Source organism: Haliotis rufescens, unplaced genomic scaffold (genome assembly GCF_023055435.1).
Source record: "Haliotis rufescens isolate VD_foot unplaced genomic scaffold, xgHalRufe1.0.p SCAF_7, whole genome shotgun sequence".
NCBI lineage: Eukaryota > Metazoa > Mollusca > Gastropoda > Lepetellida > Haliotidae > Haliotis > Haliotis rufescens.
Window position 1 is genome coordinate 42,721,439 of NW_025964361.1, and position 24,828 is coordinate 42,746,266.

Below are 24,828 nucleotides of genomic sequence, written 5' to 3' on the forward strand. Positions count from 1 at the left end.
TGCCCTTAGGCTGAACTCTGTGGGTCTAACGGGATATCCAGATGGTCGGTCGGACTGTGCGGGGACCAGGACAGACGGCTGTCATGTAGGGATGGCATGGTCGCCACTACCCAGCTGGTCGTCTGGAGATCGTGTGACAGAGGAACTGGCCGACAAAGATGGTCGAGGTTCAACTGGAAACATTCCCCCATGCAGCCTCTTGGCCAGGGGGTTCTTCTGATCCCGTAAAAGACCGTGGCTTTCTTTAACTGGACAACCTCCAATGATAATGCTGATAGACGGGAGGCAAAGAAGACTTCCATGGACGCCTTCTGTGGGGAAAACAGTTTCTCCAACATGCTGATTGGAAAACCAAAAGCTGGGTCCAGCTGAGGAGTTGTCGGGACTAGTCTTGGGAGTCAATACATCAAGCAAGGACATGATGGCTTCGACTTGAATCTTCTTAGCAGCCTCCTTTCATTTGGCCTTGGCGAAGGAAGCATCTAGCTTTCAGAAAGCCATCTTGGAGAGGGGAGTGCAAAGCTTGCAACAGGACTCCTCCATACATGGGTCAACTCTGCACTTCCAGCAGAAATTATACTGGTCCCCAGTGACCATGAAATTTCCACGTTTCTGACAAGTAGGGGAGGGGACAGATGTCACCATAACAGACAAAAAGTATGAAAACCAACCCCAGAAAATACTCATGTAACCATCCAGTAATTTGCTTACATACCGTAGATCTTTTTTTAACACTAATACTAAGTACAAATAGGATTCTAGCTAAAACAGTGTGGCTACATAACCAAGTGCTAGAGTAAGCTAAGCCATAGATGTTGTCTCTAGCACACACAGGAAAGAAGTGACATTTATCCCACCTTTGTGCACAGAAGAGCTGTTAGGCTTCTGGTGCTATTGTGGGAAGAACTAGTTGTGTGTACATGTAGTTGAAAGTGCAGAGGACTTCTGTTGAAAATCTGAAGATTTAGTTACACTGTGGTGACAGCCATAATACAGGATTTATGGCCATGATGTAATAGAGGTAGAGCAATCGCAAGAGTTATGACTCTGTATATGCTCAGATATTAAGTCTTTGAAAGGCATTTAGAAGTGATACACAAAAGGAAGAGAATTTATGGATGTCAAGTTCTTTATTACCTGGGTATGTAAATCAATAATATAAAAGTTGACATCCATAAATTCACTTCCTTATGCTCAAATGTGGTTTTGTTTTTATTTTCACGGGCATTCAAAGTGTAACACAGCTATAAGTATATTCAGCGCCATCATTGAAGGGTCACCTAGGTATATAGGGTGTCAAACATGAACATATGCCAACAAGCGTCAATCGGCCCAAGTATTTTGACAATGTTATTAACACTTGAAGAACACGTTGTTTATGCCTATGTTGCACTAATCGGATGCTTTTATGAAACAGGAAAAATGTATAATGACTATTAAAAACAACGAAAAGAGCAAGATTGAAGGTGATGGAAAAAGCTACCCATAAAACAGGCCAGAATGCAGCCAGTGGTTTAACCCATGCAGAAACAGTCAATGTGGGTATAAAATGGTCCATTCCAGATACAACTGAACTGCATTCTTGCAAGTTGAAAACAGGGCATTTTATCTCTTATCATCTGCGTGACCCCTCAATTATGACACTGAGCATACTTCTAAAGACAGCTTTGCTTGTGGCTGTCCCTAAAGGAAAATAAGCAAGCCTTGCAAGATTTAATTCTATAACGAGTTCTACAAGTCAATATTGTAACATCACATTCAATATGACTTCGTCAGTTTTATCATATAAAGGCATGGGTTATTGATGCAGTAAACCAAGCCCATAAACTTGGTATCATTACCCGATAAATATGCAAATGAGGTCACCTAGTGGGAACTACTTTCAAGCTACATACATCAACTTGATGCCTTCTTTCTCAATAAACTATTGACTAATGTTGTCAATATGCTCCGATAGGGATTTCCCAATGTGTTGCTGAAACATGGGGACAAACATGGCTGCAAGTCATTTGGCACTATATACATTGGGCGATTCACTCAAAACATGTATTTATACACACTCAAACAACATTTATTTTATTTTTCTATACTTGTCAAATTTTTGTATAATAATGTTTTTACCTTGTATATGATATTTCGGTACAGAAACACACTCGGCTAATAATCTCATTTTTTTTTGTACAGAAAAGCACCAAATTTTAAGTCCTTTGATTGGCCAATGGGAATTGAGTATTTTTCAAATTTGTGATAGAATCAAGCTTTCAACAAAACAAAATGCGCCCATCACACTGGCCAACTGTCACACTTGTGGTTTTAAGTCTTTGTCATGCTGTCATGGTGAAGACTGCAAAATTGTAATTCATGAGGTTTTTTATTATAAATATTCCTCCCTTGTCTTTCAATGGGGTTGGGTGTTTTATGCTTTGTTTTCAACATGAACACACTGTTGCTGACATTTTGTTTCATCTTTTAACCACAACACAAATGTGTTTTTTTAAATTTCTGTGTCCATAGAGGAAACCCTCAAATCATGAAACCACCTGCTTCAGTTTTGAAAATGTCAAGAAGAGAAACAAATATATAAATTACTTTTGTTTTCCAAAGAGTTTTTTAACCTCAGAGCCACACTATTCGGCTTTACCCAGGTAAGGTTAATAATTGAGAAGTGTTTCTGGGGGAATAGATTTTGTGTTTGTTTGCACTATTCCTTGCCCTGTTGAAAAATATATAAATATTGTAACTGCTGCAAATTTCATTTTCAAATGGTTTAAAAACATTATTTTCTTCTCATTTATTAAAACCATCTTAAGAAAGTGGGCAGAGAGCACTATTTTTTGCTTGTATGTAGCACAGTTGGCAAATTGGCTTATGAGTCTTACTCAGTACAATTTAAGATGAAAAAAGTGTCACTTAAGAATGCACCTATTACATCCCTATGACAAGCGGCACAAAGTGCAGTTCCCGCAAATCCCTTAAGTTGATTAATTCTTGCAGATCTGAAATAAAAGTTTCATCAAGTCTAATCCTAGATGACAACACACATAAAAAGGTGCCGACATTAAGAGCAAAGAAAATGTACCGCTTAATACATGCTTTTTATCCTTTCAACTTTTCACAATGTCATTCTAAACTTGTACAAATGGTTGAATGTTAGTCAGGCATACTTTCGTGCCTCATGGATCATTACAAAAATAATCCAGAAATTGTGATCACTTTCACATATTGCATGCTTTGGCAAATTACACGAACAAAAGAAAGGGAGGCTTGCGTGGGGATCGTATATCAAACCTCAACCACACCTGTCACCGAAAATTTAATTTTTGGCCCAGGCTTGGAACAGTTGTCATGACTGTAGTACAATACCTCGAAAGTTTGACATGTAGTTTAGTGTTGGTATTCTCATGGGAAAGAAGTGATTCTGCTGTATGCGCAATAGAGATGAACATGTGACAATTCTGTGAACATATGTGCCACTCATTTGGGTTATTGGATTAGGTTTACCCAAATGAACTTTCTTCTTGTTTTTAGAATGGAAGCGTTGAGAATTAAAAAATGTCCACTGTCAGCCATCCAGGCTAGCATTCTTTGATAAGAAAACTGTCATCAGACATAAGGTCTTGTCCATATTGAAGGGACCCATCATTTAATATTCTTCGGGTCGTCTGGTAATTTTGTTAAAGATATATGTAGTATATAGCTTGAAAAGTCACGTTTAAAAAAACTTGGGCGTGACAGAGCGGAGGAGAGTATATCTGGAGGGGGTGGGTGGGTGGGGGTGGGGGCGGGGGTGGGGGGGTTTGGAGTAAAACCTGGGGGTCAGGGTTTGGTGTGTGAAAACTGAGGACAAGTTATTTTCCATTTTAACCTGAAACAAATTATTTGATTCAAAAATAGATTGCACCAAAGTGATCGAGTACGTGGGTGAGTGAGTGAGTGAAGGAATGAAGGTGTGAGTGAGTAAAGGAGTGAGTGAGTAAAGGAGGAGGGAAGGAGGAAGAAAAGAGTAAGTGAGTGAAGAAGTGAGGAAAAGAGGAAAAGAGTGAGTAGGTGAAGCAGTGAAGGAGTGAGGGAAGGACTGACTTTTAAGCTGCTTTTAGCAATATTCCAACAATATCACAGTGGGGGACACCAGAAATAGGCTTCAAACAGTGTACTCATGTGGGGAATTAAACCCAGACCTATGTCATGACAGGCTAACAACAACTTGCTGGAACAACAAGCATGATGTACTGAAGGCCTCTCCTGCACAAAAATCCCCCCACATGATGACAATGGTGACAGTTCTGGGCTATTTTCCAAACAGTTCACTCAGCATTCAACTCAATCAAAATGCTCACATGTCATACTTTTCTTGTATCAGGTAATAACAGATATGCACACCAAAGCTCTGTCTAGGACAAAAACACTTCACACAGCACACTTTCATCAGCCCGTGCACTGTCTGGGGTTGTCGTGGGTTATCCTGATTATTGTTTTTTTCAGTGACTTTGGAAAACTTTGACTGACACGTTTATCAAGGAAGGAAATTGTCTGGGGCTGGATATCTGGATGTCTGAAATGTTTTTTTTTGTTTATCTGCACTATTGTAATCAATCCAAATACACAGTCGTGGTCCTAGTTCAATGGCTTGAGTTTCAGTCCTCAGCCTCTAATACGGACCCTTGTACTTACATTGAAGGAGTAGTTATCAGCAAGGGAACTACAGATATCTACCCCTGGTACGTTTGGGTATACAGAAGTGTACCCTAACCGAAAGCAGAATACAGTACCCACGGATGCGTCCATTCAACAGTGCCCTAAACTGGTTCCGTAGAAGGGACTTCCTGTTTGTCAAACCACCGTCAAGTCCTACACGTCCACCACCACCCTCCATTTAAATGTCTCTGAACATCGGAGATTCCTTATTTTCTGAATTGGACTCTGTTTTAGAGATGGGTTCCAGGGTATATAAAACGAGCGTACACAGTGCTGAACTTCTGTGATGTACAATATGCTCATAATCTGTCTTGTAGGCACTCGTATTCAGCACGGTCAACCGGAACTACAACATGAAGTCATTGGCCGTTTTGGGTTGCGAGTGCCGTTCTGTATTCTGATTTTGGTAAGGGTACATTTCTATATACCCAAAACGTACCCTTGGTACATATCTGCAGTACCTGTGCCAACAACGACCCATTCAGCTCGATAACAGTTTCCCCCAAAATGGTCGATGCTCACTTCTTGTGAGGTGATTGTGCAGTCCTCCTAGTTTTAAGACACATTTGTGACGTCATTCTATTGTTGAAACGCTCCATTGTTTTGCAGGAATGAACTGTTAATTGTTTGTCATTTATACATTATCTTGATCAACGTTTCAATTAATTTACACTTTGAACAGACGGAACTATTTTTTTCATATTTTGACAAGGGTGTGATTTCAATTTTTTGGGGGAAAATGTGATTCGAACCCATGTTGTTTGATTTGAGGACGTCTAATTGTCAACCTCATGCAGCTATGGGGACAAATGACTATATGGTATGAAATTAACTTTTAAATGTTTTCAAATAGTTGTACAATCCGAAAAGCTAAATAAAAGATGTGTAAATAATGTTGTGTTAAAGAGGGTTACCTGTAACAATGTTATTAATTAAAGCAATTAGATAAACCTTTGACGAGAAAATAAATCAGGTGAACATATTTATCCTTGTTCAGGGCTCTATATTTCCCCATCAGCATGTATTTACAACGTGCAAACGATTGATAAAATACTAGTTTAGGACCCCATGAAAGAGCAGTGAAGAGCTTTGTACCAAGCATTGTAAATATCAGCTCGCAACAGAGCTAGGAACACATGCAACAGCGGCAGAGAGCGTATATTCCTCGTGCATCACGTAAGGGCGACTAACACAGTATGAAAATACAGTGTACAAAGAGTTCTGGTATTTTTTAAAAATATTTTCCACAAGAGAATGTTTTGTTGAAGTGTAAAAATAGGGAAATGTTTTAAGAAGGGGAATATCTTCGTAACTCTCCATTCCTTAATAATAATGAGCATCAGCTCCATTGATTTTAATAAGTGGAGAGTTACTCGGACATTCCCCTGTACTTGGTGCTACCTTTCTTGCAGTGGAAAATGTGGCACTATAAGGAGGGTGGTATGACAACCGGGGAGGTGAAAACCAGACCTTACTTTTATGATATTTATATAGATATATATAAGTTCCAATTTATTAAAGCTTATAGAAAAGGATATCATTAACATGAAACTAATTTGTTTGTTATTTTAAGAAAGTAAATGATTCTCTGTTCGAGGATTAGCTGTGAATTATTTTGTCGAAATTTAAAAACAAATGGCAGTCTAACCAGGGAATTAGAATGTTTGGTCTGAAAAACATTGGCATTGTCATTATGACCCCCCATTAGAATTGGTCCCCAGCAACCTATTGTTTTAATTACATTACACGTTATCATATACAGGAATAATGCTGAGTGTGGTGTTTAACAACAAACAAACAAACTAGAGGTACAGTTGGGACGCCTCAAGTGGTTGAAGTGTTGCCGAGCTCATGCTCAAAACCTTGGGTTCATTTCCCAAATTGGGGCAATGTGTGAAGTCCATTTCTGATGTCCACACTGCTATGTTACTGGAATATTGCAAAAAGCGATGTAAAACAATACTCAATCACTTGTAAATAATGAACTGATTGAGAACTGAGGGGGTCACTCACTCACTCAGTTTACACAAAGTGCTGTATGCAGCTGCATGATAGAACAAAAATTGAATATCAATGTCTCTTGTTAATACATGTAATGCTGTTACAAACCCCTTTGTTTCAATAATAGTCACACAGACAGAATGATTGTGCCAAAATATTTATGAATTGTTTGATAGGCATTACTTAGAAGTTGAGGGATGACAAGATAGACACAATTTTATGGATAACAACTTCTTTAATACTGTGAAAAGCGACATTTCGATCAAGCTTGACAACGGTATAAGGATCTATACCGAAACGTCGCTTTTCACAGTATTAAAGAAGTTGTTATCCATAAAATTGTGTCTATCTTGAAAATATTCATGGTGTATAGATATTTTGCTGACTAATTACTTTGGCTTGGTTAAAATATAAATATTTGTGTAGCTGAATATTTTTTTTTTTTGTATTAGTTGTAAGCTTGGTTTGTCAGTATATAGTGGAAGAAAATAAATACAGATTCTGTTTAAAGTACAAATGATTGTCAAATCTGGTAGACATGTGGAGTACATTTCCAAATTTGATGCATCAGTGACAAAAATGATATTTGATGCAATTCTATATTTTTAATTGGACGATATGTTTCTTGTGTTTTTACAGGTGAATGATTAACTTGCCTTTGCATGTGTTTGTGACAATGTCACTAGTGGGTCAGGATATACACATGCTCATGATACAGTCAGAATAGTACAATGGACTCTGCTCTCAGTAGACATTTTCTGTGATAAAGGAAATGTCTTTTGTCGCTTTTTGTGTATTATTTCTGAGAAAGTAGGCTTCTTCTGTTTTTAAGGTGTTTACAGTGCCTGAAACATACGTACAATTATTAAATCAATAACTATTTTAAAAGTTAATAGTTGCTTTAATTTTGTATGATTTTTGTATCTTTTTTTTTTGCTAATCCCTCAAAGATAGAGCAGTCGGGCAAAAGAAAATCGATACTATTTTATGTAGCCTTTGTATCCAGTGTTTCAAATCCCAAAAGGACAGGAGTGTTTTTAGTATCAGCTGGTGCTTATTAAAGACGATGCTTATAAGATGAGGCACAGTAAACAGCACCTCCTTTAGTTCCATGGTACATAAGTATTCACAGGGATTAATGATAATAATCAAATAATTTCACATCATGAAGGAAGTAATGAAATTATAACGCAGATGGCATTCTTTCATCTTCTCCTTTGTAATTTGCATCCATGAGCTCTGAGTATGTTGAGAATGGTATTTTTAGTAGTTTAATGTTTCGTAAAATCTTAGTGGCTAATGTGTATTGACCGGGAACAGACATACATGCATCCTGAGTTGGGAGTGCAGGTTTTTTTTTCAAGGATCATGTTGGCAAAACATAACTAAAATATATATATTTATTGACATTATTTGGCTAAACGAATGCAAATTGTTTCCTGAATCATTTCCATTCATTTTTCAATTTTTTAAAGTGCATCCCTGGTCTCCAAAATGGTGTATCCGTGCTTGATTGATTGATATTTAATTCTGACTGACAAGCATACATGACAGGTTCATTCTTCACTGTGTCAGCACTATCAAAAAGTATGCTAATTTTCTATACTTGTCAAAATGCCATTTTAGCTATCAAAACTGTTGACAGCATGTAAAAAAAATCCTTTATTATTACCAGTTAGATTCCCAACTGTCATATAGGAGTATTAATACTTTAACGAGGCTATTCACCACACTATGAATGAATACATTTGGATTTAACCAAAATAAGTTGTTATACAGCATTATCGCAGACATGTTTATGAGTTCTGATGTTTAATGATCTCCAACCATCAGTTGTTGCCAAATCGTGCACATATCTTCCTATATTCATAGTTCCTTGTCAACTAAGTCAACCATCTTGGATCAAAAGAAGCTGTTGAAAAAGTCTTCATCATGTGCTAATGAGGAAAAGGTTGAACTTCAGCAAGCATATATCCCTGCACCCAAATGTAATTGTGATGACAACTTTGCCGACAGCAGCTATGACAGTAGTTAACTCCGTCAAGATTATATTTAATTAAATCTGAGTCACACTGTCATTCGTAATAAACTTCTTTCATCCAAACCATCCTCATCCTGTCGAATTTCTTCCCCTTTTTGCCAAAGGCATTTAAATCTTTTTTCAACCAGGCTGTGATCACAGTTTTCTTGATCAAAAGCTTCCCACATCCTAAGCATGTCCATCACGTTAAGATACAGTATGCCAAATAGGGGCCTGCATTGTTGCAAGAGCCCTGCATGAGGATCATGTGCACTATACACTTTCAAAGAACGTGTCCATTTCTTCCTTTCTATGCTGAAAAGGGGCCTGTCAGGATAGCAGCATTGCCCCATTTAAGGATTCTGTATTTGATATTGTAGTCACAAAGTAACCGGGTTAGAAACGTCTATTCTCCCACTTATGAAGTGATCAGGGCATAAGTTCATCGCTTTTCCACAGTATCAAGGCACTTGTGGACACTTCTTCCGCCCCTTCGATCGATCTTGTACAGAAATCACCCTGCTGAAACTCTTAAATAATTATTTTGAGATACAAAATTAAATTTGTTTGGAACCTGCAATCAATAAAAGGCCACTTTCGGGTTGTAAGCCAAACTTGCAACTCTTATCTACTTCATATTGATTTTGTAACTCGATTTGTGACAAACACCTCGACACGATCCATACATGGAATTGACATGCCAAACCATGATGGAATCGTTGTAAAGAAAGACAGCCAATCTTCACTTGTCATATTCAAGTATGGTTAAAGTTTTCAAAAACTTGACACAACCCAAGTCAAGGCTGGGACATTTCGTTCTTCAATTAAGCTCGAGTCGTTGTCCCTCAGATACATGGTTGGCATTTACGAGCAACAACTCAAATTTGCGTATTGATTTCCAATGTCACCAAGTTGAGCAACAGCCATTTCTCCTAATTTTTGGTAAAGTCTGTTATGGCAAATGAAGGTTTATTGTGCTCCTATTGATCAAGCCACTTGAGCTTAAATGATAGATTGAAGTTACATAATGTACCGAAGGTGGGTCTGCCAAAATAAATCGCAATTGCCATGTATCAAAATTATTTCCCTCCAAATGTGTGTTCACTTAACTTGGGAATATTCATACAAAAATCATTTTAATAAAAATCAAAAATCATTATAATCAAAAACATGTTTACCAAAACCGGTCATAAACTGAAAGCCCAATGCCATAGTTAGGATCAAAATTGTGGTCTAAAGTTTAAATTCAAAGACATTTTCTGTTTTATGCTCCTTTGATTTACTTTTACTGTTTCTAGATTGTTTGGTTTTACAGAATTTAATCATTTACAATAATTAAAGTGAATTGGGTAATACCTCGTTTTTAGCATTATATCTGCAGTATCATGATGGGGTGGGGGGTGTGGGGGGGACAAAGAATGGGCAATGCATCCAATTGTACACTTATTGAGATCGGTATCCCAAATTGTACCCAATCAAAGATGGGCTTTCCACATAATACCCATTTACGGATGGACTTTGCAAACTTCTCCACACTGGGGATCGGCTTCCCTCACAGTACACATTTGAGGATCAGGTTTCCTCAATGTACACATTTGAGGATCAACTTGCCTCACTGTACACATCTGGGGATCAGCTTCCATCACTGTAAAATTTGAGGATCAGCTTGCCTCACTGTACACATTTTGGGATCAGCTTCCATCACTGTACACATTTGAGGATCAGCTTGCCTCACTGTACACATTTGGGGATCAGCTTGCCTCACTGTACACATTTGAGGATCAGCTTGCCTCACTGTACACATTTGAGGATCAGCTTGCCTCACTGTACACATTTGGGGATCAGCTTGCCTCACTGTACACATTTGGGGATTTGCTTCCAACATTGTACCCAATTGACAATGGGCTTTCCACATTTGGGGACCGGCTTCCCACACTGTAAGCATTGCGAGATCAGCTTCCCACTTTGTATGCATTGGAGGAAGGGCTTTCCACACTGTACACATTTGGGGATCGGCCATCAACATTGTACCCAATTGGGAAATCAAACCAATGCCTTTGGCAGGATGAGCAACCACTTATACTACTGTTCTACCTCACTGCCCTAGCAATAATTAGAAGGTAACATCAGGGGATGCAAATGCAGCTTTATTTCAGCTATACAAAGGCAGCCTGCAATGTGAAGATTCCCGGTTACAATAGGTCACATACAAGGAGTGAGTGAGTGAGTGAGTGAGTGAGTGAGTGAGCTGGGTTTAACGCCGATTTTAACAGTATTCCAGTTATATCGCGGCTTGTCAGCTTAATGTGGAAGGAAACCCCGAAGTGATGCAGGTCTCAGACCTTTACCACTTCGGTGAAACCCACGAGCATGGGTATGGTGCTGACAAACCTAGAAACATAATCAGGGCGAACCGGGATTGGAACCCACAATCATAGGTTTCTGGCGTGCCTAAGGGACGCAACTCTGCACATCGAATCGCGGCGCCTTAGAGAACTAGAGGACACTAAATGGATCAGGTGGTCAGGCAGAGTTGCTTGGTTGCTTGAAGGTCATCAGTTAGTTACAGGCTGCGATGATATAGCTGAAACATTGCCGAGCGTAATCAAACAAAAGTAATGTGAAGTCAGGGACGGTACCAGCAACCCGTTGGCCAATAGTGTGATCACTAAACCATGTTGTCAGGGTATGACACTACACTAAGACAGTTGGGCCTCCTTTGAAATGCGATTCAATCTCTGCAGCCATTTTGGGTTCCAAATCCCATTTTCCTCAAAGTCTACCGTTAGTGTTGATTGCTATAAGTGTGTTTGTTGTTTAATCCTGGACTGTTCTGACCAAGATGGTTTTAACTGTATGTTCGTTGTTTAATGCTTAATGTTTAACTCTCGGCAATGTTCAAGTATATGATGGCAGCCTGTAAATAATCAAGTCAGGAAGAGACAATCCAGCGATTGACATCATGAGATGGGATTTTGTTTGTTTGTTGCTGCACTCAGCAATATTACACCTATATGACAGCAGTCTGTAAATAACTGAGTCCGGACCAGATAATCCAGTGACTGATATTGTGATCCACCTTATCGGGACACAAATACATGCAATCAACCAAGTCACTGAGCATGACCACCGGTTCCATTACCTCTTACGACCAGCATGGATTGCTTGGTGCTTATTCAAACCCAGATTCCTACTTGGATAAAATGCTGTAAGGGTATACAATTGATAGTTAACATACCTGGGACATCCTCATCCATTTGGGAAACACCTTGCACCGTCATTGTGTGTGTATATGTGTTTATATTTTATCACAGCTTTTGAGATACAATTGGGCATGTTCTTTCTACGAGGAAGTTTAAAGAATGTAATACGACTCTTGCCCAGAAGTTGTTTGATCAAGGTTACAACATTCAAGGCCTCCGTAAAGCTTTCAAAATGTTTTATAGTAGACAAATTATGATGTTTCTAAATTTGACGCATCAGTTACAAAAATGATGTCTGAATCAAATCTCTATTTTACATTGTACCGTATGTTCCCGTGTTTTTTCAGGTGAACAATTGATTTGCCTTTGCATGTGTTTGTGATGGGTGGATATGCTCACCTTTTCACGACCACCTGGTATCATCACTGTTTGATAGTGATTCATTAACACATGCTCATGATATAGTTGGGATCATACAATCGACTCATTTCTATTGGTATTGGAAAGGGTTTTGTTGTTAACTATAGTTAGTCTGACATGGCCATAGTATCTTTATTTATTCCTAGGCCTGATAATCATTGTAAGAAGAAAAGTAAGACAGAATAGTCAAACTCTTGAGTGAGTTACATGGTCTAAAGCAATATCACGGCGGGGGACACAAGAAATGGGCTTCACACATTGTACACATGTCGGGAATCGAACCCAGGTCTTTGGCGTCAAACCCTTGAGCATCATATTTGTATTCTTATACAATACAAAGGTGATGGTGTGAACCATGAGACAAATTTTGCGATAACATGTCAAATTTTGATATGTGATCGTGTAGATTTGGCTAACATTGCATAAAACCCCTTTATGGGTCTGAATGAATACCCAGGTCTCAGTTCAATATTTGAGAAATTGTAACAGACACTGTGGAATCATAAAACTGAGTATATAACACTGACCAAGATGGCCAAAGTAACAATGGAAGTCCCTGGAAGACTGCCATCCCAACCCTGAGAGAGTAACTTGTCTGTCTACTAAGTGAAAGAAAGGAAAGAAATTAATTCCCAGCAGAAATTTAGGGGCAAAATTGAGGTGAATATGTGTTAAGAGAATGGTACAAATGGATTGCAGACCAAAATACACTCATCTGTCTACAAGGTGAATTGCTGCAAAGGTGTCCTGTCAAAACCTTCAAGTTTCTCTTGTCAATTTCAGCATACCAGTGGGAATGACATGTTAATTTTCAACAGTACTTTTTGCAGATCAAACTTCCCTTTTCAGGAAGAGAACAGAAAACGGCGTAGACTCCTAAGGGTCACATCCAGTCAGCCATCATCCTTGTTCAAAACAGCCTCCATAGGAAGCAGGACTTGAGATTTCTATGTTTAGCAGCAACTTGCTTTGGTCAATAATGCCAAAACATTAAGGTGGCAAATGTGTTACCCGAAAAAAAGGCGCCAATTCACAAGGGCACTATTTGCTATAGCGGGATTCTTTAAGCTTGAAGTGATGGATTGGATTGGACTTTACTGTTAATAATTCACACTCCTCAACTAGAAGAACTTGACAAGTGTCAACATACAATAAGAACGTATCCACTTCTAACATAATTACGATATTAGTGATTTTCTGAACGGAGATCAGAGGTTGTTCTCTGAATAGTGATCAACAATCTACAGATAATGTTTTTGCTGTGTCACAACAAAATTGAAGATGTTACAAATCAATTGAAGATGTTACAAATCGATTGAACAGACCTTGAATAACGGAAATTCCTTTTTGAAGAAAGTTAAACGGTTTGGACTCAACCAGAACCCTCAACCCTAACATAATATAATGCTTTCAGTTGCTTTGCTGAAAAATGACTTGGCATGTATGAAAACTTGTTTGCTGGTATTAAGTTGTGACACTTAAGTCATGCTGTAATTGTTTTCTACAGTGCATGTGAAATTGATGGACTTTGAGTGTCTGTGTGATGACGTCAAGTGGGTGAGTTGACCCGATTAGTGCATTTCACCTATATCTATGTCTAATGCAAAAAGCCTAAAGTGATGCAAGATGAAGATGGGTAACTCTTTTGAACAAACATTAAATACTTTAATGAGTGCAAGACAAGACCCTGAACACAAAAGCTGCCTTGGGCTGGTTCTAAAGAGTCATTGACACTGACTTTAAAAACCTGTTTATTACGCTGTTAGCTGACTGGTACCTTTAGCCATCTCTGTAGGATAGTGTTACTTGAGATCAGTAGGGCAAAGTTAACATTGCATACAGGTTTTTGTAATTAGGAAAAAAAAGATAATTAAAAGAAATCAACATAAAGTAAGCAGTTGCCCACTTGACTGATTAGTGTGGAAGTAACTATGGCTCATTAATAGTGGAGATCCATATCTCTGCAAACTTTGAACAAATATTGAACGGTCTTTCAGTTATGCTCTTGAAACAAACATTACCCTTATTTGAACCTAATTTCAATTTGTTGTCATGGAAACCTGAATTTCCAAAATTCCTATCTAGCAAAAGGCACCAGTTCATGGTTTGATTGATATTGGTGTAAAAATTGTTACATTGAATGGTCTTGAATTGAGTTATGCTCCAGAAACAAAACAGAAGGAAAGACAGATAGCATCCATTCCATCTCATACTCCGAGATGGGACAATAATGGTCAAGAGTGAGTGAGTGAGTGAGTTGGGTTTAACGCCGCTTTTAACAGTATTCCAGTTATATCGCGGCGTGTCAGCTTAATGTGGGAGGAAAGCCCGAAGTGATGCAGGTCTCTGACGTTTACCACTTCGGTGAAACCCACGAGCACGGGTATGGTGCTGACAAACCTAGAAACATAATCAGGGCGAACCGGGATTCGAACCCACAATCATAGGTTTCTGGCGTGCCAAAGGGACGCAATTCTGCACAGCGAATCGCGGCGCCTTAGACGACTGGGCCACCCGTGCCCCCATAATGGTCAAGAAGCATGAGCATGGTGCAGACAGATCAAAAATCACAATCCGGGTTAATTTGGGATTCTCAATGACGAGCGGATCCTGGCATGACGAAGGGATGAAACTCTGCTCAGCTACTTGTGATGCAATAGCCCACTGGGCCATCAATGGCCTGGTGAATAAAACACTTAGAATCATGCCTATACCATACTTATATACCAGTACACACATGTATGTACATCAAATCCATCCCAGCAACCTATGATTGTCGTACGAGTGAGTGCATGAGTGAGTTGGGATTAATGCCACTTTGAACAGTATTTCAGTTATATCATGGAGTGAGGAAAGCTTTGAAACCAGTATGCACTGGTATGGTGCTGACACCTAGAAACAGAAACCGGGATTCGAACCCATAATCATATAGGTTTCTGGCCTGTCCAAGGGACGCAACCCGGCACAAGGAATTGCGGCGCCTTACAAGACTGTGCCCCCATTACATCAATTGGGTGGCCAAGGCTCAGTCACCTGGTCGATTGCATGTCATCAAATCACAGCTTGGACCAGTGAAGATCCAGGGTAGACCAGATCTTCAGTGACCCATGCTTGCTGTAAAACGCGACTATGCTTGTAAGAGGCAACTAACGGGATCGGGTAGTCAGGCTGGTTGACTTGGTTGATGCATGTCATCATATCCAAATTGTGTGGATCGATGCTCATGATGTCAATCACTTGATTGTCTCTTCCTGACTTGATTATTTACAGATTGCCATCGAATAGCTTGAACATTGTGAAGTCCAGCGTTAAACAACAAACACACAATTAAAACCATCTTGGTCGGACAGGTTTACCAATACAGCTTTGTTGGGTCATAACATTCCCAAATACAAAAAAGATTATTCCAAGTTGCTTGATTGAAATCTTTGATGATGATTCATCACACTAAAAAAACACACACAAAATAGTATATTTCATATTTTTAATGGGTGGAAATTCTGTACAGTTTGTACAATATACATTTTCTATGTACACAGTACTACTTGGACACTGATAAAATAGCACTCTGGATTAAAAGTATCCAAATTGGTGGCAATTTGAATGATATCACGTCTTGTTCAATATGTTAAGTACACCAGCTTCCTCGAGGCAGAAGCCATATATTGCATCATCTTATTCCTCTTTCAATACAAAAATAGCATTACCTAAAACTAATATGCTTTGCCAACAAAGAGCATATATATTATACCTTGTACTTTATGCCTTTTAAAAAATCATTTTCCAAATTAGATTTTCTCATTTGATTTACCATACAATACTCCTAAATCCTTCAAACATATAAGTCAAAAGAACAAAAACAGAAGAAAAGCATTTTATGAATGTGATATTCACCTTACAAAAATAGTAAAAATGGAAATAAAATTTGCTAAGAGGTTAAAATATAATGTTATGACATTGAACGATGGTTTAAATGGTTTAGTCAACACAAACAGCAGCATCAATTTGTACAGTCACAATAATCTCATATCACACTATAAACAATAAGTTCAATACATTCAACAAATAATTTTACTATTTACAATTTCACTCTCCATTCATACCCATTTATACAAATAGCACCAATTATGCATGGATAATGTGTGTTGGACTCTGTGCAGGGCGCAAGAAGGCTGTCAATGCCTCCACACAGGTCAACTGCAGGGGATCACGTAATACTGGACTGGCTATCAAATGTAAAGCCCTTGCAAAAATTCCAGTCCTGGTGTCTCGGAAAATCACATTCACGGAACAATCAAGGACGATTCTGGCTACACAATGATGTCTTTGAAGAATAAATTGTCTATTTCATTGCACAATTCTTCGGCATTAATCGTGTAACTACCTGACGTGGTCGTCCTTTCATCGTCTTCGTGCATTGTCATGGCACTGTCGCATAAGACGTCATCCATATCACCAATAGAGTACCTCATTCCTGGTGTACTCTCTGTAACATCAATAAATGTTCCCTGATTGGGCGTATGTCCAGTAAATCGAACACGATTCATTGCCCTTAGATGATAGGGAGTCTGAGAAGCATTTCTTTCACTCCTAGCAAATGTTTGCATTGGTATATTGTCTCCGTGTAACCTTTTTTTACGTTTTGCGTCCACAGTGGTATTTGCAGTCACACTATCATCACTAAAGCTGATATTACGGGGGTAGTGGTTGCCGTGAATTTCTCCAAGACGTGGGCTCATGGCAGACCTCAGACTAAGTTGCGAATTTGTGCTTCGTGTTGTGTCATGACTAGTATCACGAGACAGGACGTAGGTACCTCGGCCAGGCTGGTATCTCGGGCTGTAAGTTTTCACATCGTCTGAAAACAAGGATACAAACATTACTCAAAATATCATATTGATAGTTCATAAATAGTCATATTAACCCACAATACAACATAGGCACAAGTGTAGGATATAGTGAGTATTAACAAACTCTAGCCCGTGATAGATAACTTAATGCTAAATACGCAATTTTGCAGCTATTTGAAACAGCATCTGCTCGAACTTGTTAAAGCAAGTAACACAGCAACGACTTTCTACATACAACTAGTTTGACAGTTACAATAAATTAGATACATAATATCCAATCAAATCAATTAATATTTGAATTTAATACTGTCCAAAATTTGGGAGAAAATTGTACTTCAGCTCTTGTCACATCACTACAGTAATAAAGTTCTTCATATGATGTGAATTGCTTTTATGTCTTACTCAATAACGAACATGGAAATCTCTTAAACGTCATTTCAAGTACCTGTCACATAACTCATCAATCTGACCGACAACTTAACCCTCTTGATGACAAAGCAAATGTAGGTGAGGGTAATAGCAAATGTCAACATTCCACTTAGCACTGAGACAGTTAATTGCACTCTGAATCGAGACTAGGTTATAATACTTAACATGACAGCTTCAACAGGACCTAATGTAGCGACGTAACCGCTTCCTTGCGGATTATGGGAATTTTATGTTACAACTTTACATTGAAAGTGCTAGAGTCACATCCATGTCACCGAACAAGAGCTATCATTTATCAGCCAATTCTTAACAAGATCTCCTCCAAATTAAATTAATGGTTTTAAGGCATTTCACCAGATGAAAAATGGATTAAAATATTATTTAAATGTGAAATATGACATTACACGCATTTGCAATGTTGTTTTTAAAAGATGAAAATTTGCAAAATGAATTTAACAAATATACACAGAGGAAGACATGCAGAATAAGAGATGCTAGACAAACATAATTATGAAAAATATAGTGAAAACAATGATTGTCTTTTAAACACAGAACAAAGGAACCCAAAAGAAGAATCAATGTCATAAATAAATAACAGTAAATTTGTGATGGTCATGATAATTCTCTCGCTTACTGAAAAATTCAATATTGAACTTCCATGCTTCTGCAGTGTGACAAAAGTGAGGTAAGAAAGGGAATAAAAACACTTTGTGTATCTTTGGCATACAGTCTTTGAGAAGGAAGACAGATGGAATGATCTAGGTAATATAAAGATTTCTTCAAAGTAAACTCAAGAAAAGTCTCAGAAGCAACATTACAAGAAAATCAAAATGATCCTAATCCATACTAGCTGACCATGCATATTCGTACTAAACCACAACCATATTCGTTACATTCAACCAAAGACAACCCATTTCCTATATTTGCTCAAAGAATGTTCAAAGACCATATTTTCTGGCCACAAATAACAAAGAATCTTTGTAAGACTGAGGCTATATTTTCAACTGCTTTGACAGCATACAGCCATCTTTACTGGTATACTCTCATCCAAGGATTAAGAATTAAAGCCCACAGTGTTTACGAGAAATACTCATGCAATGCTGGGATTAGATGCGCCAGCCTCGATGTATGGCACTTGACTCAAGTTTAAAATACACGCGTATCACTTGACAATCTTTAAGCTTAGGTTAAAAGGATCAAAATACTGCCAATTTTCCACAGGTGAATCTTAACAGCCTATGTTGTGTTACTGCTCTTCGCAGATTGAAAGAGTGTGTTGGACTTAATATGTTCAGTAATATCATTTCAGTCTGTAGAGTGAGTGAGGAGGTTAAATGCCGCTTATAAAGATACATTTCAGGCCACATCAATGCTTTTCACACATTGTGTCAATTTGAGTACCTGTGAGGTAACTGGGAGGAGTCCATGCTTTGAGGAGTCAATGTGATACAAAGATATTGACACTGGTACAATGAAACCAGTGGTGTATTCACAGAAGATGATCCATTGAGAAAAAAACAGCCCAGTTAGAGTGAGTGAGTGAGTGAGTTTGGTTTAACGCTGCTTTTAACAATATTCCAGTTATATCACGGCGTGTCAGCTTAATGGGGGAGGAAAGCCCGAAGTGATGCAGGTCTCAGACGTTTACCACTTTGGTGAAACCCACGAGCACGGGTATGGTGCTGACAAACCTAGAAACATAATCGGGGCGAACCGGGATTCGAACCCACAATCATAGGTTTCTGGCATGCCTAAGGGACGCAACTCTGCACAGAGAATCACGGCACCTTAGACGACTGTGCCACCCGTGCCACCCCCAGCCCAGTTAGATACAGCATTAGTAACTAGCAATAATACAATTGTCCTAATTTTAAATCATACTTGTTAAGATATGGGAACAAGCAGAAATTGATAAAAACCCAAAATTGCCTCATATACCATCAGAAGGACTAATGAGTTTAGGTTCTACACCTACACACAAGGAGTGAGCAAGTGAGATTGATTTTACGCCGCTTTTAGCAATATTCCAGCAATATCACGGCAGGGGACACCAGAGATGGGCCTCGCACATTGTACCCATGTCGGGAATAGAACACGGGTCTTCGGCGTGACGAGCGAACGCTTTAACCACTAGACTACCCGACCGCCCCCTACACACAAGGATTATTTCCAGGTAGTTGTTATCGTCCTCAGACATAGTTAATCCCCAGTTAGTGTCAGCTTTTGGGTTAAGCATGAGGTTATGGGTTCTTTTCTTTTCTGAACTCTTGAGAGAAAGGGCAGGTAGGTTTAATCACGGACACTAGTCCCAAGACAAGTGAAAATCTGTGGGACAACTGGCATTATTCCCTAATCTGGTCTCTTTTTAAGAGCAACTTAGTTGAAATGGACTGTTGTGTTTAATGCCCTCTGTAAGTCGTCACTACCAAATGCAAAAGTTGAAAGTTTGAAAGGTTATGACATCTGAACATTACAAGCTTTCAAAACACACACTTATTAATAAAAACACACATATGAGGATTGTTTTTTTAAAGGTTAGATCTGCAATTGTTCCATTGCATTACATCTAACATTCTACCCAAACTGCATATATTGACATTTGGTTAGTTCTGCAATACACTCTCACAGCAAACACTTTGATCTATACCTCTTAACAGTCCATTTTCTATATGTCAGCACTACAAAACAAAATGATAGTTACATCAGCTATATTTAGATGAACCTATCAAAGCACAGGGTTTCTTTACTGAACATGCATTACTTTTCAACAGTCACTTGTGGACTAAGGAAATTTAACTATTAATCATCAGAGTTTCTGCATTACAAACTATCCTAGTAATTTCCTTTGCAAATGAAAATTAGAATCAATTAAAACTACAAATGAAATTTGGTCCCACGTGCAACTTATTAATCAAAGTTGCATTCATCAATTAATGCAAACCCTGGGACTATAATCCACAATAATGAAAATTACGCCCAAAGTGGAAGTGACATTGATGACCTTATGTCACCGAGTTGCTTGGACAGCTGAAATAGAATTGATATGGAACAGAGAACAAGGGACGGAAACAGCAAGTAATGCAATGGAACAATGACCAGGCAAGGAGGTTGCTGAAGCAGCTAAGAAGGTTACAACACTCAGAAGGAATAAACAAACATATGCAACTGCTACCACAAGAGCCAAGCAAAAGGTCAAGGTTACGATGAAAGATGTGATGAAATTTGTGATGACTTACAACTAAGCAGGTTATCGTGACCAGGATTCCATCTTAGCTATACATAGCTAGCATGACGGACTATCGCTGAAATAGGCAGACATGATTTGTATGTATATGATTGCAATTTGGTGTGAAATATCTATCTACAAAAGCAGGTGTTTTAAGGCAAGATGTTTCTAATCTGTTAATAAAGCAATTTCGAAATGTTAAATATATGAAGATATGATTGCAAAACATTTTCCTACAAGGCATTTTTTAAATGCTAAGGTTCTAAAAATAACGTAATTGTGAGTTCTACCATCTAAGAGTGCTTTTGTAGGTGAGGGGTTATCATATTGCTATGCAGTTCTAGTATGGTATGGTCATTCTTGTGCTGGACAGGCAATGCATACACATCTACACACACGACAAACTCATCGATTCACTAATTGTTCCATCAAGATAATTCTAGGAACAATGATTAACCAGCAGGAAACAGTAATTAATACCCATAGCAGTATCTACCTGCTAACGAGGGAAATCTACGCCAAACAATTTCAGAGTAGCCATAATGGGGAGATCTCTTTGTTCGTCAGCCTTAATCATCTTCGAGTAGCATTCTCGAGTCGGTTAAATTAATTTCTGAAATATTAATCCTAGCTAAATGAAGTATTGATGACAAGTACCGATTTAATTATGTCCATGTGCAAGAGAGCCCTGGCCACAATCTTGCATGAGTGGTCAGAAGCTACTTTTCATAGCTGACTGACCTTCCTATGCCAAATGTCAATCATCCTCGGACTTTCGTGATTATTTGTTAATTACAGTTCCATGGATCGGTCAGTCCAGTTTTAATCTTAGGGAGTATTCCCCTGCAGATGTTCCTATTTAGATGAATTTATTAGATGTATTATTTGAATTACTTGAATGGTTACTGGGAAACTGATCCTACACTTCGCATCTCATGTATTTGTTCTTCAGCTTTTTGCTCCAAAAAAATCCTGTTAGGATTTCATACATGTTTGTCTTCCAGCTTAATTTGTTATTTGTATGCATGCAATGATATACAAGACTAACTCAGACAAAACACTCACTCTAAAGCTCATGCTATGTCACAAGAGATGGATAAACAACTCCAGTGCAAAGTTTATCATAGGAAAACTAAATTAATTCTAATTCCATGCATGTTACTAAAATCTTATTTTTGCAACCAAAATACATCAGTATGAAATTAGTAAAATATCTGAAACGCATTCTTCAGAGGAAATCAACATTCATTAGAAACTAAAATGTTAGCTTTGTATGATTATGGGAAACTAAAACTGTTAGCTTTGCTTCAAACATTATGTAGACTTACCAGAGTCACTATGAGGCACAGCTGATCCACGGTTACTCTGGGAGTCTTCCTCACTACATCCCCTCCCACTATCTGTTTCTGCCCCCTGAGACAACTCGCTTGTTACATCATCAGCCTTTTTAACCTATAACACCAAACACAGGACACCTTGAAAAAGCTTCTCAAATTTCAAATACAAACTTAAAAGACAAATCAAATTATTAATTCTTTGAAATGATAAATAGCTGAAAAACAATTGTTCATAAGAAAAGGAAACATTTCCAAATTAAATTTCTGACAAAATGTATGAATTACAAAACGTCATCATTAGTGTTTCTATCTATGTAAGCAGAAAAAGATTTAATTTTGTTAGTGATTAGGAAAGAAACAATTACCATCCTTCACATGCCAACTATGTCAATTAAAGGCTAAATCTTTTTGGGTTTCATCTTAAAAACTGACACAAGTGTTCCAAGACACGGATCAGTAACCTTTTTTTTCACATTTTGCAACTTTGCAAAATGTGAAACTAATTCCTAGCTTGCAACTTAAATTTATTTTGGAAAAATAAGATTTATTTTTTCGAACCTCAGTTTCAGACAGCCAATGAGCAGTATCACAGTCATGCTCTTGTATTCTTTCCGATGCTAATCTATGTATTTCCCTCTTCTTTTCAGCATAATGTGCCATCTTCAAGTTAGTGTGTTCAGGCGTATGTGTGTTGTTAGTTAGCACAGAGCTACAGGCTTGCGGATTCTGAAAGATCAATTATTAAAGGAAATTGTAAATTTTTTACACGAGAGGAGAAAAAGGATCTTAGAAATGTTCATTGTGAGTACTGTCGGGCTCTGAGCAGGCGAGTCAGACCACTATTATGGCAATGAAATATAGACAGAATTTCGATTGGGGCTCAATAAGGCTGGCTCCATTTTCTTTTTGTCAGCATTCACTGGCTGGTAGACACATCAGGTTTTAATAAGACCTAGAAAAGCATTATGGTCTCCTCTGACTGTTAGGGAACTGGCTCACATTACAGAATCCAATTTTGTTGTGTAACTCTAGTTGACTTGATAGATATTTAGAAGTTGCTGCTCAACTGCAATCTATATTCATTAATGTCAAACTAAAAGTTATATCAATCTAATTTAGGTTTCATTAATAGAAATCACTTTATACCAAATGACATGTTTAAACAATTATTTAGGTGAATGTGAGACCTGTAATTTGTTTTACTTCACGTCAGTATTTAAACATTGATAGCATGTTCAAAACCTCTTATATACTAAAGGAAATAAATACAGGAACACAAGGCAATATTACAGTATAACATTTACTACAATTTTTAGAACACAAAATAAGACTCTGTAAAGCTAGTTTGTGTTCACTACATTGTTGAACATGACCTAGAATTGTTTTGCTACATTTCAAACTCAAACTTCTCAATATAGTTATTCCTTTATTTTCTTCCATCAGTATATAAGCAATGAACAGTCTAGAAGCCTTCAGAAGTATTCCTACATAATAAGTTTCATATTATGGAGAAAAGTTTGCAAATTACATCTGGAGATTTCAGAATAGTTAGAAATACTGAAAAAAAGTCAAGTACCTACACACAAGATGCGTCTGAAAATCATTTATTTAGAGAAATAGATGGGAAATGATATCAGATTCCTTCTCAAATTCACATGCTCAGAAAGTGTTACCAGTAATGTTGTGTACAGCTCAAAATAGGAGACACATGAGGTGGTCAAATGAAGCATGTAGGTATGATGTGAAGCTAGGTATTTCCACCCATCAGAAAATGACAATCCGAGAGCTATTATCAATGTATGATTTATGTGCTTATCATAGTGGCAAGGAGTGAAACGGTTTGTCAAGAAATTAATCTCATAATATAGCCATTTGACCTCTCCTATCGACACTGATACATGCACATTAACATTGGCGTGATCAAATATTGATATTAATTATAAAGATTAGACGCACTGACATTTCACAGAGCAGTTAGCAATCTTTTTATTTGCTATGCATCAGTTTTCCAATTTTTCCAATTTTAATCAAATTCAATTTCATTTTCAAATTTTATTATATCCAACCTTATAAAAGAAATCCTATAAGTTAATATCCAATATCTATGAACATTTGTTATTTGACTTAAATTAATATATTTACTCAGTTGACAATATAATGTATTTTCAATCAAGGATGAACAAAATGCTTAAAAATATCTGAACCTGTAACAGTTCAAAATCTAAAAGCAATTTACGCAGGAAACATGAAAAGATTACCAGCTGGTGAAATTCTTTCACACTTTTTGGATTATCCCCAATGGACAATGGACTTTGTATAGATTTCCTTCAAACCTTTCCCCCCAGTTATGGATGAATGTTGCACCTTTATTTTGTTTGAATATGATTTACTCTCAAATCCACCCCCATGAACCAGACTGAAGCTTGTTTGTCTGTAAGGAAGTCCAAATGTTTGCCTTCGTTTTGCCTTCAAACCCCTGTCAGTAGTCTGTCACATAGCCTTGTGTGCTTCATGGTCAGTGGTAAATATTTACAAAATGTTAGCTTCCAGCTGTCTTTAAACTCAAAATTTAGGGCAATTATATCATGACAGAGGCTAAGGGGCTATAGCATCTTTCCAAACATAGTGCCCCCCTGAAGGAAATACC

General features: G+C 37.9%; 1 protein-coding gene across 9 annotated transcripts in view; it reads right to left on the reverse strand.

The window, feature by feature from the left end:
* Positions 1–15,809: 15,809 nt before the first annotated feature.
* Positions 15,810–24,828, reverse strand: part of LOC124132669 (protocadherin-9-like) — a 117,379-nt gene continuing 108,360 nt past the window's right edge. For 6 of the 9 annotated variants that reach the window (XM_046496705.2, XM_046496702.2, XM_046496703.2 and 3 more), the window contains 3 exons: positions 22,740–22,907; positions 22,173–22,296; positions 15,810–17,197 (listed from right to left, as the gene is read on the reverse strand). In XM_046496705.2, coding sequence (XP_046352661.2) covers positions 16,650–17,197; positions 22,173–22,296; positions 22,740–22,907 — 840 coding nt within the window. In that variant the 3' untranslated portion in view covers positions 15,810–16,649. Of the gene's footprint in view, positions 17,198–20,854; positions 20,921–22,172; positions 22,297–22,739; positions 22,908–24,828 lie in introns of all 9 variants that reach the window. The other 3 variants (XM_046496709.2, XM_046496710.2, XM_046496708.2) reach the window with 3 other exon arrangements.